Source organism: Podarcis pityusensis (assembly GCF_964106645.2).
Source record: "Podarcis pityusensis genome assembly, chromosome: 2".
NCBI classification, from domain to species: Eukaryota; Metazoa; Chordata; class Lepidosauria; order Squamata; family Lacertidae; genus Podarcis; species Podarcis pityusensis.
In genome coordinates this window covers 75,366,051-75,386,012 of record NC_138029.1, presented here as the reverse complement: position 1 = coordinate 75,386,012, position 19,962 = coordinate 75,366,051, and the positions used below count along the sequence as shown (strand labels likewise).

General features: G+C 45.1%; 1 protein-coding gene and 1 long non-coding RNA gene across 9 annotated transcripts; one reads left to right on the top strand and one right to left on the bottom strand.

Annotated features, from left to right (window-relative positions):
- Positions 1–1,852: 1,852 nt before the first annotated feature.
- On the bottom strand, positions 1,853–8,921 carry LOC308471398 (kelch repeat and BTB domain-containing protein 12-like). Of its 5 annotated transcripts, none has more exons than XM_080995381.1 (5): positions 8,795–8,921; positions 7,169–7,320; positions 6,725–6,803; positions 4,936–5,163; positions 1,853–3,507 (listed from the first exon to the last, which is right to left on the bottom strand). In XM_080995381.1, the coding sequence occupies exons 2-5, from the start codon at positions 7,251–7,253 to the stop codon at positions 2,067–2,069; spliced, it is 1,833 nt and encodes a 610-aa protein (XP_080851507.1). In that variant the 5' UTR covers positions 7,254–7,320; positions 8,795–8,921; the 3' UTR covers positions 1,853–2,066. The 5 variants fall into 5 exon arrangements, with proteins under 5 accessions (XP_080851507.1, XP_080851508.1, XP_080851505.1 ...); XM_080995382.1 differs by lacking the exon at positions 8,795–8,921 and adding an exon at positions 8,263–8,650; XM_080995379.1 differs by lacking the exon at positions 8,795–8,921 and adding an exon at positions 8,321–8,648.
- Positions 6,456–19,088, top strand: LOC308471416. Of its 4 annotated transcripts, none has more exons than XR_013982940.1 (5): positions 6,456–6,777; positions 7,267–7,593; positions 7,722–7,756; positions 10,926–13,964; positions 18,818–19,088. It is a non-coding gene; the product is annotated as an uncharacterized lncRNA (long non-coding RNA). The 4 variants fall into 4 exon arrangements; XR_013982941.1 differs by having other exon boundaries at positions 6,470–6,777; positions 10,926–11,910; XR_013982942.1 differs by lacking the exon at positions 18,818–19,088 and having other exon boundaries at positions 6,470–6,777; positions 10,926–11,910; positions 13,765–14,067.
- Positions 19,089–19,962: the final 874 nt, after the last annotated feature.

Here is a 19,962-nt window from a genome sequence, read left to right as displayed (position 1 = left end):
ACCCTAACGGAAGCAGGCCCTGGAAAGGAGAGGCTGTGGAGGTTCTGGAAAAGTTTTGCTGGAAAAGTAGATTTTGAAAAAAGCTGACTTTATGACCACCAAGAATGAGCTTTTTCAGATATTGGGTGTAGTGTGGTGGAACAAGGCACAGAGGCCGGTGGAGTGAGAGAAGGCACAAAAGTGCATGTCTAAAAGGGAAGGGGTGGAAAGAGAGTCAGCTGTGGCAGAGAGGAAGGTAGCTTTAAATTTAAGGACTAGGAGCTGAAACTAATATGGTTTCTCACAGGGAGAGGAGTGTGTGAGCAATAAAAAGTTGATTTTATCAAGAACTTGGAAAGTCATTTTTCTTTTAAAACAGCTCACACTGCACAAATAAGATTTAACACCTGTGACCCATCTATGTGTGCATCTCCCCAAACTGACATTTCAATATATCGGTAGAAAATACCCACTTTGTTCCAGGTGTACTTGTACCCGCACACCTACTTTGTTCAGCAACAGAAGCAAATGGTATAGGGAATAATAACCAGAGTGGTTGCCATTGATTAGCAAATAACCCCCAACTGTCCTCTAGCACAAGCAGCAGTCTTTAGTTACCGGTAGTTATGTTAGTCAAGTGAATCTGTCTGAGGTCCTTCTCTGGGTGCCCCCCACCCAAACAGGCTCAGAGGGTGACAACAAAGGCTGTGGCCCTTCCTCATGTGGAATGCAGTCCTGAGTGAGGCCTCCCTGCTGCCAACAATGACAGGTTAAGACTTTCTGTGCCCGGATAAGACTCTTCTCTTCTTCCACACATTTGATGCAGCTACATCAATGCTTAATGTTAGCCTCATTCCACATTGTTGATGATCTTTTTGTCTGTATATTTTCTGTGAAGGCCGGTGTTGCTTTATGTTTAATACATTGACCTCTTGTTAAAAATTTGATGGCCTTTGTTTTTCACAATTTTTTAATGTGTTTAAACTTGATTGTAAGTTGACTAAAGACCTGAAGGTTGGGGGGGGGGGCAAACCAGAATAACTTTTTTGGAGGGGGTTCCAGGGTTTTTTCTTCTTCATTATTTTGGCTTTGTTCCCCCACCCCACTACTCCCGGGCCTTTACATCTCTACTAGAGATTGACTTGTGTTAGGCAACCAACCAATCTTAATTATTTGATTAACAGTTAAAGTGTGCCCCTATTTCTCTTCCAGTTCCTCCTTGCAGTACAGCCCAGAGTTGAACATGGCTTTGAAATCTGAAGGAAATAAGGGGACTTTTGCTTTGAGCCAAAGACAGAAAATCTTTCTTTTTTCCACCTAGTCCAATGGCCCATCTAGTCCAGCATCCTGTTTTCACAGTGGCCGCCCTAAAGCCCCTGGGAAGCTTGTGTGCTGGGTTCAAGTGCAACAGCATTTCCCCCTCCTGCGATTCCCAGAAACTAGGATGCAGAGGCCTAATGCCTCTGACAGTGGAGGCAGACCTAGAACATGGGTAGGCAAACTAAGGCCCGGGGGCTGGATCCGGCCCAATCGCCTCCTCAGTCTGGCCCATGGATGTTCTGAGAATCAGCATGTTTTTACATGAGTAGAATGTGCCCTTTTATTTAAAACGCACCTCTGGGATTTTTGTGGGTCCTGCCTGGTGTTTTTACCTGAGTAGAATGTGTTATTTTATTTAAAAAGGTTATTTGTAGGGCATAGGAATTTGTTCATATTTTTTTTCAAAATATAGTCCGCCCCCCCCCCCCAAGGTCTGAGGGACAGTGGACCGGCCCCCTGCTGAAAAAGTTTGCTGACCCCTGACCTAGAAGCTTCTGATCTTTTCCCTCATACCGTATGGTACTCAGAACAATTCTATGATAAGTAACGTAAGTTGGAAGCTGGAATTGAGTTTATTCAGCAGCCAGCCCCCTTGGCTGAGCCATAGGCACCCTGTCTCAATTGCAATGAGGAGGAACCCATGTGACTGTATTCTGCTGAAGGCATCGGTACTGTCGATATTAAAGGGAGAAGCTTAAGATGCCCGATCGAATCCTGCATTTAGGTGACGCCAAGGTAGCCAGGTTTGGGAAAGTGTCAATTGGCTGCTAATTATCAGCCACCCAAACCGCTGTCAAGGCTGCAGAGGCTTCTCGTAAAAGGGGCTGCAGATTTTTCTTTGGGACCCTCAGTGTTACTCCATTAACTACAGTTAAGAATGTTACTCTTGTGTTGGGAGCAGTTTTTCGACTCCTGGTCCAGCTGGGCTCTCCGGGCTTCCACTGGTATATTGTATTCCCCACCAGCACGTGGATTCTTCTCTGCCACTGCACCGCACAAGGTGGCAAGACCAGGATAGGAAGTTCTGGGATGGCGACGTCGTAGCTCACAGTGCCATCCTTGCTGAGGAAGAAACACTTGTGGGTGCCAGAGATCAGGGCCCTGATTACCGTGCCGGGTGTCTCGCGCCGGCTGCTCTCCTCAACAAGCCCGCCGATGACGAAGATCCCATTGTCCATGGTCACAGCTGTGGATTTGTAGCACTGAAAAGCCAGAGGCACCTGATTCCACACATCGGAACCTGTTTCATAAATAAGAATGCCCCTGTGAGCAAGGCCGCTTGCCCTTGTGTGAGAGAACCCTCCAATCAGGTAGAGCTTGTTTTTCAATGTGGCAGAGGCAAAATGACTCACTGCAAATGGCAAGTTGGCAATGGGAGACCAGGACTTCTGCACTAGGTCAAAGCTTTCTGCAGAATCAAGCACACTTCGGCCACTCCGACCCCCCAAAGCATACAGCTTCTGCTTACATGCTAGGAAGCCATGTTCTCGCCGAGGAGTGGACATGGATGGCAGCTGCATCCACTGGCCGGTAAGAGCATCAAACTCGTGCAGATTGCCTAAGACGGACCCATTAAGCCTTTGTCCCCCAGAGACATAGAGCTTGTGCCCCACAGACAAGAAGCCAGAGGAATCTAGATACATCAGGGGTGGTATCTCCTCCCAGCTTTCTGTCTGCAGGCTGAATCCCAGGAAGTGAGTTTTCAGACGTTCAACTACGCCTCCCTGCATGTTGCTTACAAAAAGGCCCAAGCTCACAATCCAGTCATCGTACATGCCGTGCCTGAGACCCCCGCTCTTCCGCAACCTCCCTTCTCCGTCCAGCTGCTCCCACTGCAGGTGAGCATGTCCATATTCTTCGATTATGTCCTTCTGGACTACCGTGATCTCTTCGGAAGTAAGAAGCGGGAGGCGGACTTGTTTCAGCAGCTTCTTGATCAGTGAGAGATGCTCGGCTGGTTGAGACCTCACCCAGCGCTGCACAGCGTGGTAGACGATCAGCTCAGAAGACACCAGGAGTTTGTCTGAGGAGACAATGCTGATCACCGTGCTGGGATCCAAGCCTGGAAAGGCCTCGTGTTGAGAAAGAGGTTCAAAGTTAATGGTGATGTGGCGTGTGGCCACACGAAGCAGCGCTTGGTGGTTGTGAGCATATGCCAAAGCATAAATCCCGAGGCAGCTGTCCATAGAAATGCTGTCAGCAAGGAATCTGGTGAGAGAAAGAAATTAAATATGAATCAGTGGGGAACTGCAGGGGAATTTCACTCTCCAGATGGTGAAAGAGACAGCTTTTCGCGCTCAGCAGCAAAGGGACTGGCATGCCCACTGGCATTCTGACCTGTTATCCCACCGCTAGAGACCAACACATGCCGGTTAAAATAAGTTTGCCAAGGTGTCTGAAAAATGTACATTTTTTGTATTTTGCTGGCAACCCGCTCAAAAGCAAGATGCTTCAAGTGGAGCTAGAATTGTTTGTTGCATCTTTTCTCCAGGCTCAGGAGGAAAGGGATCACTTTAAAGGATGGGGAAAATGCATTGGAAGGTAACAGGTCAGGACTTTGGAGGAGGAAAGCTGAAACAAGCCACAGTAAGGGAAATGTCGGACACCTGAATGAATGGAACAAAATGGGATAGCCAGAGGGAATGAGTTGTGGATATGGAGAAATGGTGCAGCCAAAATATATGTGATTTGCAATAGTAATTGTGAGCTACAAATAAGCCCTTCCATGTTAAATAGCACTTGTGTCAGTGTGAAGTTTGGAGTATAGGCAATAGGAAGGATCTGCATGCATCCCATCTTTCATTTTGCCTGATCTCTCTTTCCTCCAGGAAAATTCCCTCAGTTACAAAGTGAAATTAATTTAAAGGCAGTAATTGTGGAACTCCAACTGTCCCATAGCAGTTTACTTGCTGCTGAGGGCCCAGTTGAACATTACAACAAGGCGCTCAGCTGTTAGTAAACTGCTGTGGGACAGCTGGAGTTCACCAATTATTGTCTTTAAATTAATTTCATTTTGGTTAATGGGTAATGTGGTGGAATTTTTGGAGATTGATATCCTCTGTGAACCCCCCAGAATTACAACAGCACTGTGTGAACCAGTAAATTTTCCATTCTTGTTTAGCCTGCCAGCCAATACGTCTGTGTTGTCTGGGGCCCAAGTGAACACAGTCCTTGATTCCTTTGACAAACTAGGCAAAGGTCAAGGTACAGATGTCTGTCATTTTAATGAATGAAAACTCAAACTCTCTTTTGACATAAGCTCAGACAACTTACATTTCCCCAGACACTGGTGCTGGGTTCCTTCCCAATGCCACTGCTTGCTGCTGCAAGAAGCAGCAGCAGCAACTGCACTGGGCACTATTTCCCACCCCAAGCAATGCTTTAGACCTAGTGTCATTCAAGGGCATTGTCTGTGTTTATATTCAGGTCATTGTGGGGCAGGGGAGAAATAATAGCTGCCTCCCCCCAAAGAAAGTTGGGAATATTCAGTGAAAAGCCTCAGATTTATTATCAGAAAAATGTCTTCTGAGAAATTTCAGCTCAACTCTAGATTGTGCCTCCATACTGTATCTCTTAAGGATTTCACCCACTGATCCAAGGATCCCCAGTCCCAGCTCCAAAACAGGATCTGTTTACCTGCCAATAATCTCCTGCAGTGGGCGGATGACAAGCCTATTGGCAGCTGTGAAGAGATCCTGAGCAGTCTCTGGTGTAAGCAACAACTCTCCAGTGTAGAGATAATCTAGAATTCTTTGAAGAACAGAAGAGGCCATGTCTTCGAACACAACTTGCCTTTCCCAGCATTCTCTAAAGGGCCTGGTGAACATGGCCCGGAAGTAAGGGCTGAATGCGGCCAACAATGCCCTACAAAGAGAGGCAGCAAAGCGACTACGTCAATAAAAAAAAAAGTCAGCCTTATGTTATGTATAAAAATGCTAAGCTTCTGGGGTTACATGATCCTTCAAAACAGGAATATATTTTTGCCACTCAGGATGAAACAATTCTAAGGACACGCATGTTCACTATCTCAGTCATCCCTTACTTGGGAATATTCCTCTTCTTCCATGTACTGCTGCTGCGCTCAGTTGATTTGCTCTCTGTGCTTTCATTCCTGTAGCAGGTTTGCTAGTCCAGCTGTTAAAGACATAGAACCTTCACCCCTTAAAAAAGAGTCAGCAGCCTGTAAGCAGGCCAGTATCAGCCCATGTGATGGCCACTGCCGGAACGGCTCAAGACATTTTGTCACCTGAGGCAAGCTACAGGGAAGAAGGGGTGAAGTGAAGTTGTACATCAAGAACAGGGTGTGAATAAAGGCCACTGCAGAGGTGGCATGGGGAGGGCTGTCAGGGAGGCAGCAGATCTAGCCTCCAAGGAGCGTGCTGCAGCCGTGAATGATCCCTTTCTTGGAGGCCAGATCTGCTGCCCCTGTGGATCCTGCTGCCTGAGGCAGTTGTCTCACTTTGCCTTATGGGTGATCCGGCCCTGGGCACTGTAAGGCCTAGTCTGCACAAGCAGCAGAATGGACTGTATCACTTCAGACTGCAGGTGGCCAATTACATTTTGGAAAGTTTCCTTCATAAACTATATGCATAATTAGCATGGCAAGAATGGTTCTAGAATCCTGGTGTACAAAATTTAATTTGCAGGAGAGCAAACCCCTCCCCCAATACACACCAAATCTTTCCCCCATTTAGATACTTTCAGAAATCCATTTTATTTTATTTTATTGGCTCTGAAGGAAATAGCGCTCTCCCAGTTGTCTGCAACAAATGGTACTCAATGTCTCTGAAGGTGAAGGTTTGATTTAGTTATCACGGCCAATGACCATTGAAACCTCCATGAATTTGCCCAATCCTGTTTTAATTTAATATGGTGACCCTCACCAGACTGGATGACAATGAAATCCATAAATCAGTTGTGTGTTGTGTTAAAAAGGTACTTTGTTTTGTCTGTCCTGAATCTCCTACCAAACACTTTAATTGGGAGACTGACACTCCCACAATTCTAGAGGAGGGGAACAGATTTTCTATCCACTTCCTCTACACCTTACATAATTCCATAAATCTTTATAAATCTAAATGATAAACCTTAATTTGTATAAACCTCTCCATGAATGGGATTTCTGCTAATCTTCCCTCATTCCCACCCCATGACTAGGACAAGAACCTGAGCCATTGGCTTATTCGGAATGGCAGTGATCTGGCAGGATGCATTGTGACAAAGATTGTTACACTCTTGTGTCAGAGGCTGTGTTGCTCCCATAGAGCCGGAGCATCTCAGTGCTGATGTGCATACTCTGCACTTGCCTAGGCAATTTCACCTCCCTAGGCAAAGCATCCGCTTTGCTGGCTATGAATAACATGAGCTGCTTCATCAGGCCAATATTCACTAGCAGGCTGGAGACCAGCAAAATCCAGGAACTCACCTGTGACAGGAGAAAATCCTTCCTTCAGCCATCAGGGTGGCATCACAGAGCTGGTGGGCCTCATAGAGCTGTTTTAAGCCTGTAAGGAAGGGGAGGCAAAACCAAGTTGGTGTGTTAGATCCTGACCAGAAACAACAAGGGCAACAAGAGGTAGAGACAAGCACAGAGAATTTGGGGGTTGATGTTGCACCTCCTGTTTCCAGCAATGCTCCTGGTTAAGAGCATATTAAGGCACTATTCCGGACATGTTCAGTTATGGAAATTTCTTAGTCCTGCTAGAAACTCGTTGGGTTCTGTTTCAGCTTTGTTTTGCTACGATGAAGGGTCATTGATACGATACGGAGCTGAACATCTACATTCAAGACATAAATCCAGGCATTTGACAAGGGAAGATAAGGGGGGGGGGAGTAGACTGTGTATTTCTATATTCTGCAGTAAACTTACCCTGAATTGTGTAACATCCCAAAGAGGTAGAACTCAAGCTTATGTCATCCATTCCACTGCTATCCTGTTCCTTTTTGGTATCCATAATCCATCGACAGGTTCAAGAATCTCCAGAAAAAAGGACTCCTCCGAGACTCACCAACCAGTCATTTCTAGGGAAGAAGAGAGAGCCTCCAATTGGCAATGAGATGTTGGGAGCCAGAATACTCATGGGAGTCAGCCTCGTGGGAGTTAGAATACTGATGATGTGGAGCTCCAGGACACACCACCATCAGGCCAAATATATCCTCACAGATACTCTGCTGTCCTGAAACCCATTGTTATATAATACATTGGAAACCTGGAGGACTTTAAAAAACAAACAAAAAACTGTAGTCTCATGTTGCAGTTCTGAACTACATGGCCATGTCCATAATCACTTTGGGGTACTCTCATTTTCTACTCATATTGAAATACTGCCCCTCAATGAGGCCATACTTAGATTCACAAAATGTTTAGGGGTATATGTCCCCTCCAGAAAAAAGCACTACCTAATCCTATCCCTCTTTTTCAGATCTCCATTGATTGTGTAGTGTCTTCTCCTCGCAGGTACTTAGGAATAATGTTTTCCTTCTTTGCTACCTCTTGAATAGTCAATCTTCCCCTGGCCTTGAGCTTAAGAGAGGGGGGAGAGCGTAACTCAGTGGCAGAGCACCTGCTTGGCATGCCAAATGTCCAGTGTCAATCCCCAGCATCTCAATTTAAAAATGAAAATGTGAAGCAGGCAGTGGGAAAGACTCCTTCCTGAAACCCTAGACGGCTGTAGCCAGTCTGAGCAGACAATACTGAGCTAGGTGGACAAATAATATGAGACAGACTTTTATGTTCTATGAAAGATGGTGTATCTGTTGCCCTGGAACACGTCAATGACTTACAGCAAGGGTAGGGAACCAGGGACCCTTTAGGTGTTGCTGGATTACAGCTTCCCTCTCACGCTGGCTAGGACTGATGGGAGGTGGAGTCCAACAACATCCGGAGGGCTGCTGGTTCCACAACACTGAGAGATTCCCATATCCTGTATCTTCCTAACCCTTTTGTTCCCAAATGATGCTCACAAGGGTCTCCAGTCCATCTGGTTGCTACCAAGAACTGGTTTCAAGATGGTGCCTGTACCTGAGACAGGGATTAGTTGGTTGAGAACCACTTTGGGTTATTATAGGGCCTGGAACAAATCCTGGTGGAGAAGCAGTCCCAAAAAAACTGGAAAAAATGCAATCCCAGTGCTAGTCAACATGGGTCTCAGCACATAGTATGAGGTGGTTTCACATATAAAGAAGAGGGCTGATGTTCTGGTTTTGGTTGTTGGCCATTTGGTGAAACCAAGATATTTAGTCCATTGTGTCAGAAGTGTGAATTGCAGAGCACAAGAACAACTCTAAATCCCCAAGTATAGGCAGACCACCCATTATGACTACAAGCCTTGACACAGACAGGCAGCAGCCAATGAGCTGTTAATCTTTTACCATTCCCATTTCTTATTTGCATATGGGAGACCAACAAGGCATATTTTAAAAGCCATTGGCTGGGCTGGTAGGTGCAGAGGAAATAATTTCTTCTTTCACATGTAGCCCCTTTCAAAAGTTTTACCTTTACAAGTGGAGGTCAGATTTTTAAAAGTCAAGGAAATCATGCAGCTTCTGCGTTCTGAAAGAAGAAACATTTGATAGCTGTGGAGCTCAGAGATGATGTACTAATAGCCACATGATGGGTCAGTTGCCATCCAGTAGAGTACCTGAGGGTGGATTGCCAAGCTGTTAACAATGGACATTGGAAACAAAAAGAGCTAATGGGTGGGTTGCTTTTTAAAAGGAGTGGGGCAAATGGGTGGCTTCTATGCTGAGTCAAAATTCTTTGAGGATGACCCTGCATTAAGGGACTCATCCTTTTAAATATGGAGTATCTACTTATCGTACCAGCAACCTTAGACTGCAGCCTCCAGCTACTTACACTTGCAGTGGGTAAGCACAGGCAGGTGTGTACATAAAGCTGTATCCCTGCTGTAGGGGACAAGATACCTTGGTACTTTAGGGCTCACCTGGAGGCCACTGTGACACACCGTACGGAAACCGTTGGTTGGCATCTGTGTCTGTATTGGGAGACAATGGAGGAGTGCGCCTTTGGAAGGTTACAGCGCCTGTTGTGGCTATAGAGACCAATACAGGAGAGAGATGCTTTATTGCAGTTGGGCAGACAAAGGCATACCATGGTGCTGCTGCAGGTGTACCATGGTGTTTCTTCTCTTTGTGCTCCTCCCAGCAATCATTCCTCCTCTGGTCACTGCTATGGTCTGTCTTCAGGCGCTGCAGTCTGCAAGGGATTCCCACATGGTGGGGTTTGATGTTGCCTGCCTTCACATCACATTTGCAGACATCTTCGTAATGCAGAGCTGGTCTGCCAATGGGCCTGGTGAGTAGGAAATTGCCCAACTGTATGTCTGCAATGGCAGTTTTGTTCAGATTAGTGTTATCTGCTCTGCTTGTCTCCATTTAATGCTGTTTATTCAATTTTTTTATTATTTATCAAATTTATATACCGCCCTATACCCGGAGGTCTCCTGTTACTGTTGATCATTTAATTAACTTCTATTAGATTTTTTTTAGGGACGCGGGTGGCGCTGTGGGTTAAACTACAGAGCCTAGGACTTGCCGATCAGAAGGTGAGCAGTTCGAATCCCTGCGACGGGGTGAGCTCCTGTTGCTCGGTCCCTGTTCCTGCCAACCTAACAGTTCAAAAACGCATCAAAGTGCAAGTAGATAAATAGGTACTGCTCTAGCGGGAAGGTAAACGGCATTTCCGTGCGCTGGTCTGGTTCGCCAGAAGTGGCTTAGTCATGCTGGCCACATGACCCGGAAGCTGTACGCCGGCTCCCTCGGCCAATAAAGCGAGATGAGCGCCGCAACCCCAGAGTCGTCCACGACTGGACCTAATGGTCAGGGGTCCCTTTACCTTTATTTAGATTTTTTAATATAAAGCACTGCCTCATGCCACTGGCCCCTCTGGTAGGCAAAATGAAGTTCCCTCGTGTCACAGAAAAAATATCCTTACTGGCATTTAGGGGGTTAAATCTAACTAAAACATTGCACTCTATTATGTGGTAGCCGCTCAAAATGCTTCTATGTAGCTAAGTCACATGGGTTGTAATAATATTTATTTACCATATGGACAGTTCCGAAGCACATGGGGCAACTCTGCGCCATCAGCCCCTTGGAACAGGCAGTGTCGGTTTTAAGACCATCCACACAAAGTCAGGGTCATCCACATAGTAAGAGGATTTCAGACATTACAGTCCCTGCCTGGAATGCTGTCATGTGAATTAGGAATGGGCACAGCGTCTTTGCATTATCCGCACAGGTGATGGCATATAATTATTGTATTATTGCCATCATGTTGTAACAAGGGGGAATTTCAGGTTTGAGCACATTAGCTTGGAGCGCATCCCATGTACATTATGTCAAATGCTGCAGCCCAAAACACTTAGTCTTCACCTGGAATAAGCCATGCGGTAGATTTAGAAATTCAGTTTTTAATTGCAGTCAGCTTTCCTGATCTTCCTGCTGGTGGTTGGCATCTCGTTAAAAAATGCCACCCAGCAGTGTGCAGGCTTGGTGTCAAAGACTGTGTGCCACGTCCCCATCTGGCTCCATAATTACTACCTTCACATCAGCAGAGGAATGTTAATAGGTAATATGTAAACACAAAATCTTTTATGTTTACCTAGTAAACATCTGGATGGAGAGCTTTGGATAATCTCCGATTGGGCTAGAAAAACAAGGGTGGAACAGAATCGTGGAGAATGAAAGCAGGAGGACACCAGCAGAGCTCTGCATGGGGGAAGGACTGGAGCGGCAAGGAGAAGGAGGCTTCTGAACAACTTTAGGGGCCAGCAGAACTCAAATAAAATACGTCTATGGCTATATTAGAAGCACATCAGAGGAACTCAAGTGTCCTTCTGCATCTTGTTTGCTTCCCGGTTTGCAAACCTATCCTGCGGGGTGCAGGGGGAGAGAAACCTTAGTCTCAGGAGCCCCATGTGGCCCTTCAGACCTTTCCTATTGGCCCTCCAGACTCTCCCTAGGTTGGGTGGAGGATGGCCTGTGTGAGAGTATGTACGAGGTAGTCTACTGTAAAAGGCATATTTGCTCCACCCAGTTTTGTCTCTGGCTTTGCCCACCATTTTCATGTGGCTGCCCATCAAAGTTAGTCGACATGACTAGCTTAGGTTCATGAATTTCAATGGGTCTATTCTGAGTATGACATAGTGGAATACAACCCATTAGGTTGGACCGAGGCTTAGCCATGCTTAGAGTTACTAAAAGAAAGGGATCATTTAAGCCCCATTGATTTCAATAGGTCTACTCTAAGCATGACTATGTCTGGGTTTATTATCACACGAATAATCATCATTGTGGTAGGAAATAAATTTATAAGTCCCCCCCCCCTTTCCTTTTAATGTTTCTTTTTCCTTTTCTTTTAATGTGTACACATATTTTGCTTTTTTGTATTTAATATGCTTTTCATTTTAATGTTTCATTGCTTTTTATTATTTGAGTTCTCTTTTGTAGGGGGGCGTTCCTCCTACGCTGCAGTTTGGAAATACAAAATGCAGTCGAACAAACAAACAAATATTTGATTTTCATCAGTAGTGGGAGCTCCCTTGTTCTACATTTCAACATGCCCATAAGAAACAATATCTCCAAGTTCAGGTAAGTAAATACTTTTCTTTTTTTTAAAGAAATAAAAATACAGACTTGGTGACAAAAAGCAGTATATAAACACATTGGGTTGGGTGGGTTTCAACTAAGTTGTTGCATGTGTGGAATGAGGTCCCCTTGTGCACCGTTCCCCCCTCTCCCCCTCATGCCCCTAAAGCTGCTCTGAATTGTTGATGACATCCATCTGTCTTGAAAGACAATGGGCTGCTCTGAAGGGTTGAAGGAAACCGAAGAAGAAGAAGAAGAAAAAGAAGAAGAAGAAGAAGAAGAGGAGAAGTTTGGATTTGATATCCCGCTTTATCACTACCCTAAGGAGTCTCAAAGCGGCTAACATTCTCCTTTCCCTTCCTCCCCCACAACAAACACTCTGTGAGGTGAGTGGGGCTGAGAGACTTCAAGAAGTGTGACTAGCCCAAGGTCACCCAGCAGCTGCATGTGGAGGAGCGGAGACGCGAACCCGGTTCACCAGATTACGAGACTACCTCTCTTAACCACTACACCACACAGATTTATGGGGAGAGGAAAGGGAGGGAAAGTCTTGTTGCATGATTACACCTTGTTCCTCATGCTCGTACCTCCCTGCTTAGCACTACAGTGAATTCTACCCAATAAATATTATAGTAATAAAATAAATAGCAATCCTAAAGTTTCCATGTGGGGATCTGCATTTGATCTAGTTTTTCTTTCTACACACCTAAAGGTGAAACAGCACTATAATATTTGCAGTGTTTGATAAATCCCTGCCAGTCACAACTGTATTTAGTTTGCATTGGGAGAGGTCTGAATTACAGAAAATGTCAGAATTATAAATGTCTGTGCAAAATACCAAATGGCTCCAGTAATTCCAATTACGTGCCCAAGTCAGGTCAACCTTGGCATCATCTCTAGGAAGAGATGCTCAGTTTTGGCAAACTTTAAATACGAAACCTGACAGATCAAAATAAATAAATCAATAAATAAACCAGCCATCTCTTCTGCTAGATTCTGCATTTATTTCTTCAGAGCTGATAAATTTAAGGCAAAAAGAAAAAAGAAAAAGGGAAAGCTGAATGCTCAATAGCTTCATGAGACTAATTATGATAAACAGCCCCATCGCAGTTAATATCCGGCCATTAATTCCCAGATGGAGCTGTGGAAAATGTCAGGATTGGAAATGTCAGCTCTTTAAGAGGACCTGGCAGCCACTGAAGTGGGGACTGAAGCCTCAGCCTGATATTAGGAAGGGAAGGACAGAGGCACAATTCAGGACAGAGGCAATAAATGGGAGCTGTGCAACTAAGCAGCATCTTCCCACTGGGGTATATGTATCTATTCGCTTTAAAACGGCGCATACGCTCCATTTCTCCTAAGAACAGAATCCATAGTGGCTAGTCACATAATATTAAAACATAATAAAATAACCAATAACATTTTTAATTAAATGGTTTTTTTAAAAAAATTCCCACTACCACAATTTAAAAAGCAGCCCGGAAAACATTTAATGTAACATGAGGAGCCCCCAGTGGCACAATGGGTCAGTGCATCTGGCTGTTAACTGGAGGTTTGGTGGTTCGAACCCACCTAGGGACGGATGTGGTCAGGATTCCTACATTGCAGTGATGCTTTCCAACTCTACAACTCTATAATTCGATGATTTAAAACACTAATAAAGGCAGAGTGAGAACACTGCAACAAATGAAATTCCCTCCAAAGAGGAAAGTATGCAAGTAAACAGGAAGGGCTTGCCTGATGCTCAAAAGTTAACAATGCAGGTGACATGTAGATCTCTTTTTGGGATGGAGTTCTGTTGCCAGAGTACGATAGAAATGACTCTCTCCCCTTTTGGCACTTGTCTGATGTCTGCAGGTAGAGTCACTGGAGGAGAGGCAGTGATGACCGTCTCAAACGTTGGGTGCTCTCATGTGGGACAAGGTTCTTCTTGACCGAGTGTCAGGCCTTGGTCAACCTCCAAGACAAGCTGTAGATGGAGGCTCTGGTTCTGGTATCCCCCTCTGAATGAAGGGGATCTGTACGGCTCTTCAGTGGGACATGTCACAAGGAACCAGGTTTGGAGCAACCATGATATAGAGCTAGCTAGGGTTAAGAGCGCTTCGCGTTAAGAATAGACTTCTGGAACAAATAAAGTTTGAACCTGAGGTACCACTGTAATGGGCCTGGATAGCAAAATGCTGTTTTCTGAAGGATTGAAATGCCTAGGCCTCAATCAGTCAGTGTCGCTGACTCAGAAAAGCAATCAGGACTGGCCTAGTGTGAGCTTTTGTTCTGCGGATATTTGAAAGGTGGAAAGGGAACCTTTCCTCTCCATATCCTCCTGCTGATTGCATGGAAATCAGATGTCAGAAAGGTGAGTGAGGATTTGTGTTGAGGTACACTGATTATGTTATGCCTAAGGAAAGCATCAAAGCGAGACGACCCGTTTTTGATGGCGTTTGGGCAGAATACTTCTGATCTGCCTAGTGTCACTCCCTCACGAAGAGAAGCAGATTCTGTTTACAGAAACAGCTCTTGCTCTCTGAAAGCACTGTGAGAGACAGAAAAGCAACAGGAGCAAGAAATGAGAGAAGCTGCACATGAGCAGTGTTCTCCTTTCCACATGATCCTTAAAGATACAAGATCCCCTTTGAAGGTGCAGGATCCACATACATCAAAGGGAGAATTTCTGCCAGGTGAAGCTTTTATAACTACAGTGGAACTACCAAGAGGGCCCTCAAGAGGGTCTGTAGGGAGGGAAGTGAGCTTCCGGGTATTTTCGGCTTGAGTCATTCAGGGTTTTAAACACTAATGTGAGCGCCTTGAAAGGGTCCCAGAAACAAACTGGCAGCCAGCACAGCTCTGTTTAAAATGAGTTATATGGGATCTAAATGGAACCCCAGCCAGTAACCTGAGGCTGCATTTTGGACTAATTGAAGTTTCTAAGTCATCTTGAAGGGCAGCTCCACATAGCAATAATCCAATCTGGTAGTTACCAGAGCATGGAGTACAGTGGCCAAGCCATTCCTATCCAAAAGGGGCCACAGCTGGCAGACCAGCTGGAAAAGGGCATTGCTAACCACCAAGGCCACCTGAGCCTCTAGTGACAGCGTTGAATCCAGCTGGGTGGTGAACAGGATGAAGATTTGAGCATCCCTCCTTCTGCCTGCCACTTCTCTGCTTCAAACTGTGCCCTCCCCACACCACTATTTGGATGTTTGGTGATGAGCTGGGTTCCTAAACCTGGATTTCCTCAAGACGTATTCTCAGACAATCAGAGGGATTAGGCATGCTGAGGGAAGAAATCAGCGCTCGGTAATTCAGCAGCAAGGCAGGCACAGAAACACACAAGATGCAGACAGGAAACACACGGAGAAGCATCAGATGCAGAGGCAACAGTCGTGGACCTTCAGGGCATTACATTTCCCTTTAGCGGAACAGTTCAAGCAAGAGAGCTAGAGTCAAAGAACATGAAGTTAACAAGAGATAATCACTCTTCATTGCTTGCACCTTGCCCAGTTCCTTGTTAGCACCATTCCTGACCCAGAGGTTCCTGCCACAAATCCACCTGATGCCTGAGCTTCTGCTTGGGGTGGATTAGCAGGAGTTCTGCTGTTTTGACTTACGAGCTTGGCAATTCAGGAAGCAGGCATCTTTGTTTATTGGTGCGCAGTTGGTGGCACGTATCACAATTGTACACAGGCACCTCAGATGGACACCTCATCAAACGAAATGCATGATTTGACAAGGGTGGGAGGTGACCTGCTTCTTCCCAGTCTTAGAGTTGAGAGGGACTCATTTGATTCATCCCCCCTCTCAGTGCAGGACTTGCAATACAGGATTCAGCCACAGCAGGGGTAGGAAACCAGTGGTCCTCCAGAAGTTGTTGGACTACAACTCCCACCGTTTCTATCCACTGGCCATGCTGGCTGAGGCTGTTGTGAGTTGGAGTCCAACAATGCTTTGAGGACCATAGGTTCCCCACTCCTGAACTACAGCATCTCTGGCAGCTAAGTATCCAGCCTGTTTCAATGCCATCCACCTGCTGCAGTCAGTTCCTCTGTCAAACAGCTTTTGCCCTTAGGAAAAACTCCCTAACATGCTGATCACTCTTGCACCTGGAAATGGTCTGTGGCAGCCGTTGCAGTTCTCTGACACCCTCTATTGTGCCTTTATTTAGGCATGGCTTATGGGGGGTATGGAGGGTGAGAAAAGCTCTAACAAGATGCCCTCGGACATCTGTCAAATGAAAAGAGGCACACTTGTTCTATGGGAGTGTAGCTCCTCATAGTGGGGGAGAAAGCAAGTGATGTGAACAAGCCAATTCCATGGTGGTTGCTGGTAAACTAAATCAAAGCCCTTGGGCAGGCTTTGCTTCAAATTGTGCATGGCTCTGTTGTTGTTATTGTTTAGTCGTTTAGTCGTGTCCGACTCTTCGTGACCCCATGGACCAGAGCACGCCAGGCACTCCTGTCTTCGTGCATGGCTCTACCATATATTTATTTGTTGATTTACTGATAGGACAGGCTTCTTTAGTGTTTTTCAGCATATCATTTTGTAAAAAAGAAGTTACTGAGCCCTAACCATTTTTGTAGCAAAGTTTTCAGCAACAGGATTTAGGGAGGATTCAGGAGAAAGAAAGAAAGAAAGAAAGAAAGAAAGAAAGAAAGAAAGACCACACGTCGCTAGTAAATAGGATCATTTTGGAGGACGAGCTCTAGTGTTAGGCATGCAAAGGAAGAATACCGTAATCTCCTGCTGGTTCACCATTTACTGTTGGTTGGGAAACAGGTAACAACCAAGGATGGGGCTTATTCACCGCATGCAGTCTCTATGATGTGCCCTCAGCTGAATCCATGCTGGTCTCCTGCTTGATTTTTTTCTGTGCAACAGAAAAGAACCAGAGCAAGAATAACTCAGGGCCCGTTGCCTGCGTGAAGAAAGGTGCATAGTTGGCAGAAAGTTCCCTCCCATGACTCATCATACTTTTTCAGAGAACTCATTCAAAACTTCCAGTTTGGCTCTAAAGTGACAAGCCAGGAGCTAGAGGACAGTTACCACTGCAGTGTTATCTTCTGTTCCACAGTGCAGGAGAAGGGAATGCCAGGCTGCTACACATTAGCCGCTTAAAACACAACAAGGTCGCCTTCCAACACACACTGCATTCTAAGTCCCATTTAGATGCCGCTGTACACACCAGAGGGAGGGCAGGGATGTATTTATCCAATGCACAGGACCCGTTTGGTTTCTGCAATGCTCGCAAACTACTATTCATGAAGGTGTCACCTGTACATGTACAATGACTGTCTCAAATGGACACACCTCAAGTTAACTGTGAAACGAATGTGACCTAAGTTTTCAATTCAGATTGAAGCTAGTTTGAGGGGAAAACACACCAAACAGCAGTATTTCTGAAGAAATCACAGGACAGCACTGCATTGTGGATAATGGTGGGTGTAAAGGTAAAGGGACCCCTGACCATTAGGTCCAGTTGCGGACGACTCTGGGTTGCGGCGCTCATCTCGCTTTACTGGCCGGGGGATCCAACGTTTGTCTGGGTCATGTGGCCAGCATGACTAAGCCGCTTCTGGCGAAACCAGAGCAGCGCACGGAAACGCTGTTTACCGTCCCGCTGGAGCGGTACCTATTTATCTACTTGCACTTCATGCTTTCGAACTGCTAGGTTGGCAGGAGCAGGGACCGAGCGGGTGTGCATGCATCCAAAAGCCAGTTTCAGGTTGATGTGGACCATGACTATGTAAGCAGAGTGTTGATAGCTCACAAGTCAAGCACCAGCACATAAATCCATAAGCCCATGTTTAAAAATAAGCAGTACCGTAATTACCAGCAGGATTATAATCTATGCTAGGGGCTAGGCCTAGGAGACCAGGGTTCAAATCTCCGCTTGGCCATAAAACTCATTGGGTGACCTTGGACTAGACACTTGCCTCTCAACCTGATCTACCTCACAGGGTTGTTGTGGGGATTAAGTAAGGAGGACGGAGAACCACCTATGCCACCTTAAGCTGCTTGGAGAGAAAAGTGGTGATATAAATGCATATAAATAAATAAGTAAATAAATAAATAAATAAATGTTGAAGGGCCTCAGAAATAGAAATTCCAGCATGCTGTTATCAAAGCCACTGTTACAAGACGGGCAAGGCCATAAGCAGGCAGACAAACAAAGCAACTGTTATAAGACAGGGAAGGCCATAGCAGGCAGACATACAAAGAATGAGTAAATTAAGAAGTGTTAACCTTCAAAAGGAGAAACATGGAATGTTAGAGCCTGACTGGATAAGAATGTAAAGTTTCACTCTCTGTTTTTTTGTATAGTCTATAAAAAGTGGGCACACCCTGACTGGGGTGTGCAGATTGTGAGCTTATCGCGCTGTGCCTTTGTCCTGCATATGCATTTCAAATAAATCTTTTTGAATCCTGCAAGGTTGATTGCCACTTTGTGTGAATCTGTGCTCCGGGGACCCAATAGCAGATATGGAACAGGTCCAACAATGTGGACCACAACTCCCATCAGCCCTAGCCAGTATGGTTGAGGGTCATATATGATGGGAGTTGTGTTCCATAACACCTGGTGGGCACCACGTTGTCTATGTCTGATCTAAGGGATCTGGGAAATGGAAGGCAAAACGTTGATGCAAATCAAGTGGGGAGAAGCAGCATGGCCTTTTTGCTTCCCTCTCCCATGTCACAGCCAACTATACAGGTTACCTAGCCCTGATGTCATGATTTCAGCTAGAGAAAGATGATTTTTAATTAGAAGGAACACAGCGTAACGTCTATAAATAGCTTCCTCTTGCTACCCACAAAACACTAGACTATTTTTATAATGCCACATTTTGAAATATGATTAAGTGATTTGTCAGATATATTTTAAGGCTGTTGCCATATCATGTGATATTTACTCCAGATCGACACAACATCATGTGGCTAAGGAGGTGGGCGTAGCGACAGAAATGGAAGGCCCGCTACTCAACAGCCCAGGCGATCACACACACCTCTGCAGAGAGAAGCATTGGTGGGACCTAAAATGTCAGCCTTCCCGTTTGGTACAGCTTCACTCCTACTACATCAATATAAATGGAGACACAAGACGATGACAATGTTATCCAGAATGTCAGCATGTACATTTTAAAGCACGTGGTATTAGATGGCAAACAGCCAATTTCTATTTGATCTTCTTTCTGCAGCTTTTGAGAATCGTTGAAAGCTCTTCTGTATTTTCAGTGATATTTTGGATGGGGGTTGATAAAACACCTATATGGGGTGGGGGTGGGGGGTTTCCTATTCATGCGATATCGAACTCCCCTGTTCTGTCAGTGCAAGGATCTCCAGTTGTGCAACTGTGTGTGCCCACGTTCCTCTTCAAATCTGTTCCAGAGAGTTGGGGGAACCCTAAGAGTAGATTTAGGCAAGATGCATGTGAAGAGGAGAGGGGGGATATTCTGTTGTGCAAATGGAAATTCTTGCGTTGACAGAATGAGGGAGCTAGCCCCATTTGGTCACAAAATCTGGGCTAAATGCTACACAAAAATACTGAGGTATTACACCACTTCCAAATGCATGTAATCTGAAATGTCTAAATTGTGCAGGTTGCATACAAAGTTTCATTTTCTAAGCTTTTACTTTTTTTTGTATCTTTGTATTTCATCTTTGTATTTACAGTAAAATCAAATTCCATTCCTTTAACGTTGCTGTATAAATATGGCAAATGCATTTTTTGGCACTATAGCTTTATAACAAGGGGGAGGGAAATACAGTATATTATTTGTTTTCTCTTTTTTTACTGTGACTTTTGTGTTGTTTTAGAGCTCTGAATAGGGCCAGATTTAGATTTGATGAGGCTCTAAGCTACTGAAGGTAATGGGGCCCTTTATATGTCCAGCTGTCCTTTGTCAACAACAAATTGTTGCTTTTTTTGTGTTGAATATATGCTATTTGGTAATTTATGACCTTAATAGGTATCTAAAGCCATTTGCACATAGCAAAATATGTACTTTATCAAAGTAATTGTTGAACTTATATTTTGGAAATGTACATCCAGGTTTTTTCTTC

Excerpts from the sequence above, each read along its gene's own strand:
- LOC308471398 (XM_080995381.1), bottom strand. The coding sequence starts at position 7,253 with ATGGATACCAAAAAGGAACAGGATAGCAGTGGAATGGATGACATAAGC. Across the intron at positions 5,164-6,724 it reads AGGATTTTCTCCTGTCACAG|GGCATTGTTGGCCGCATTCA; the intron begins GTGAGTTCCTGG and ends CTCTCTTTGTAG. Across the intron at positions 3,508-4,935 it reads CTGCAGGAGATTATTGGCAG|ATTCCTTGCTGACAGCATTT; the intron begins GTAAACAGATCC and ends TTCTCTCACCAG.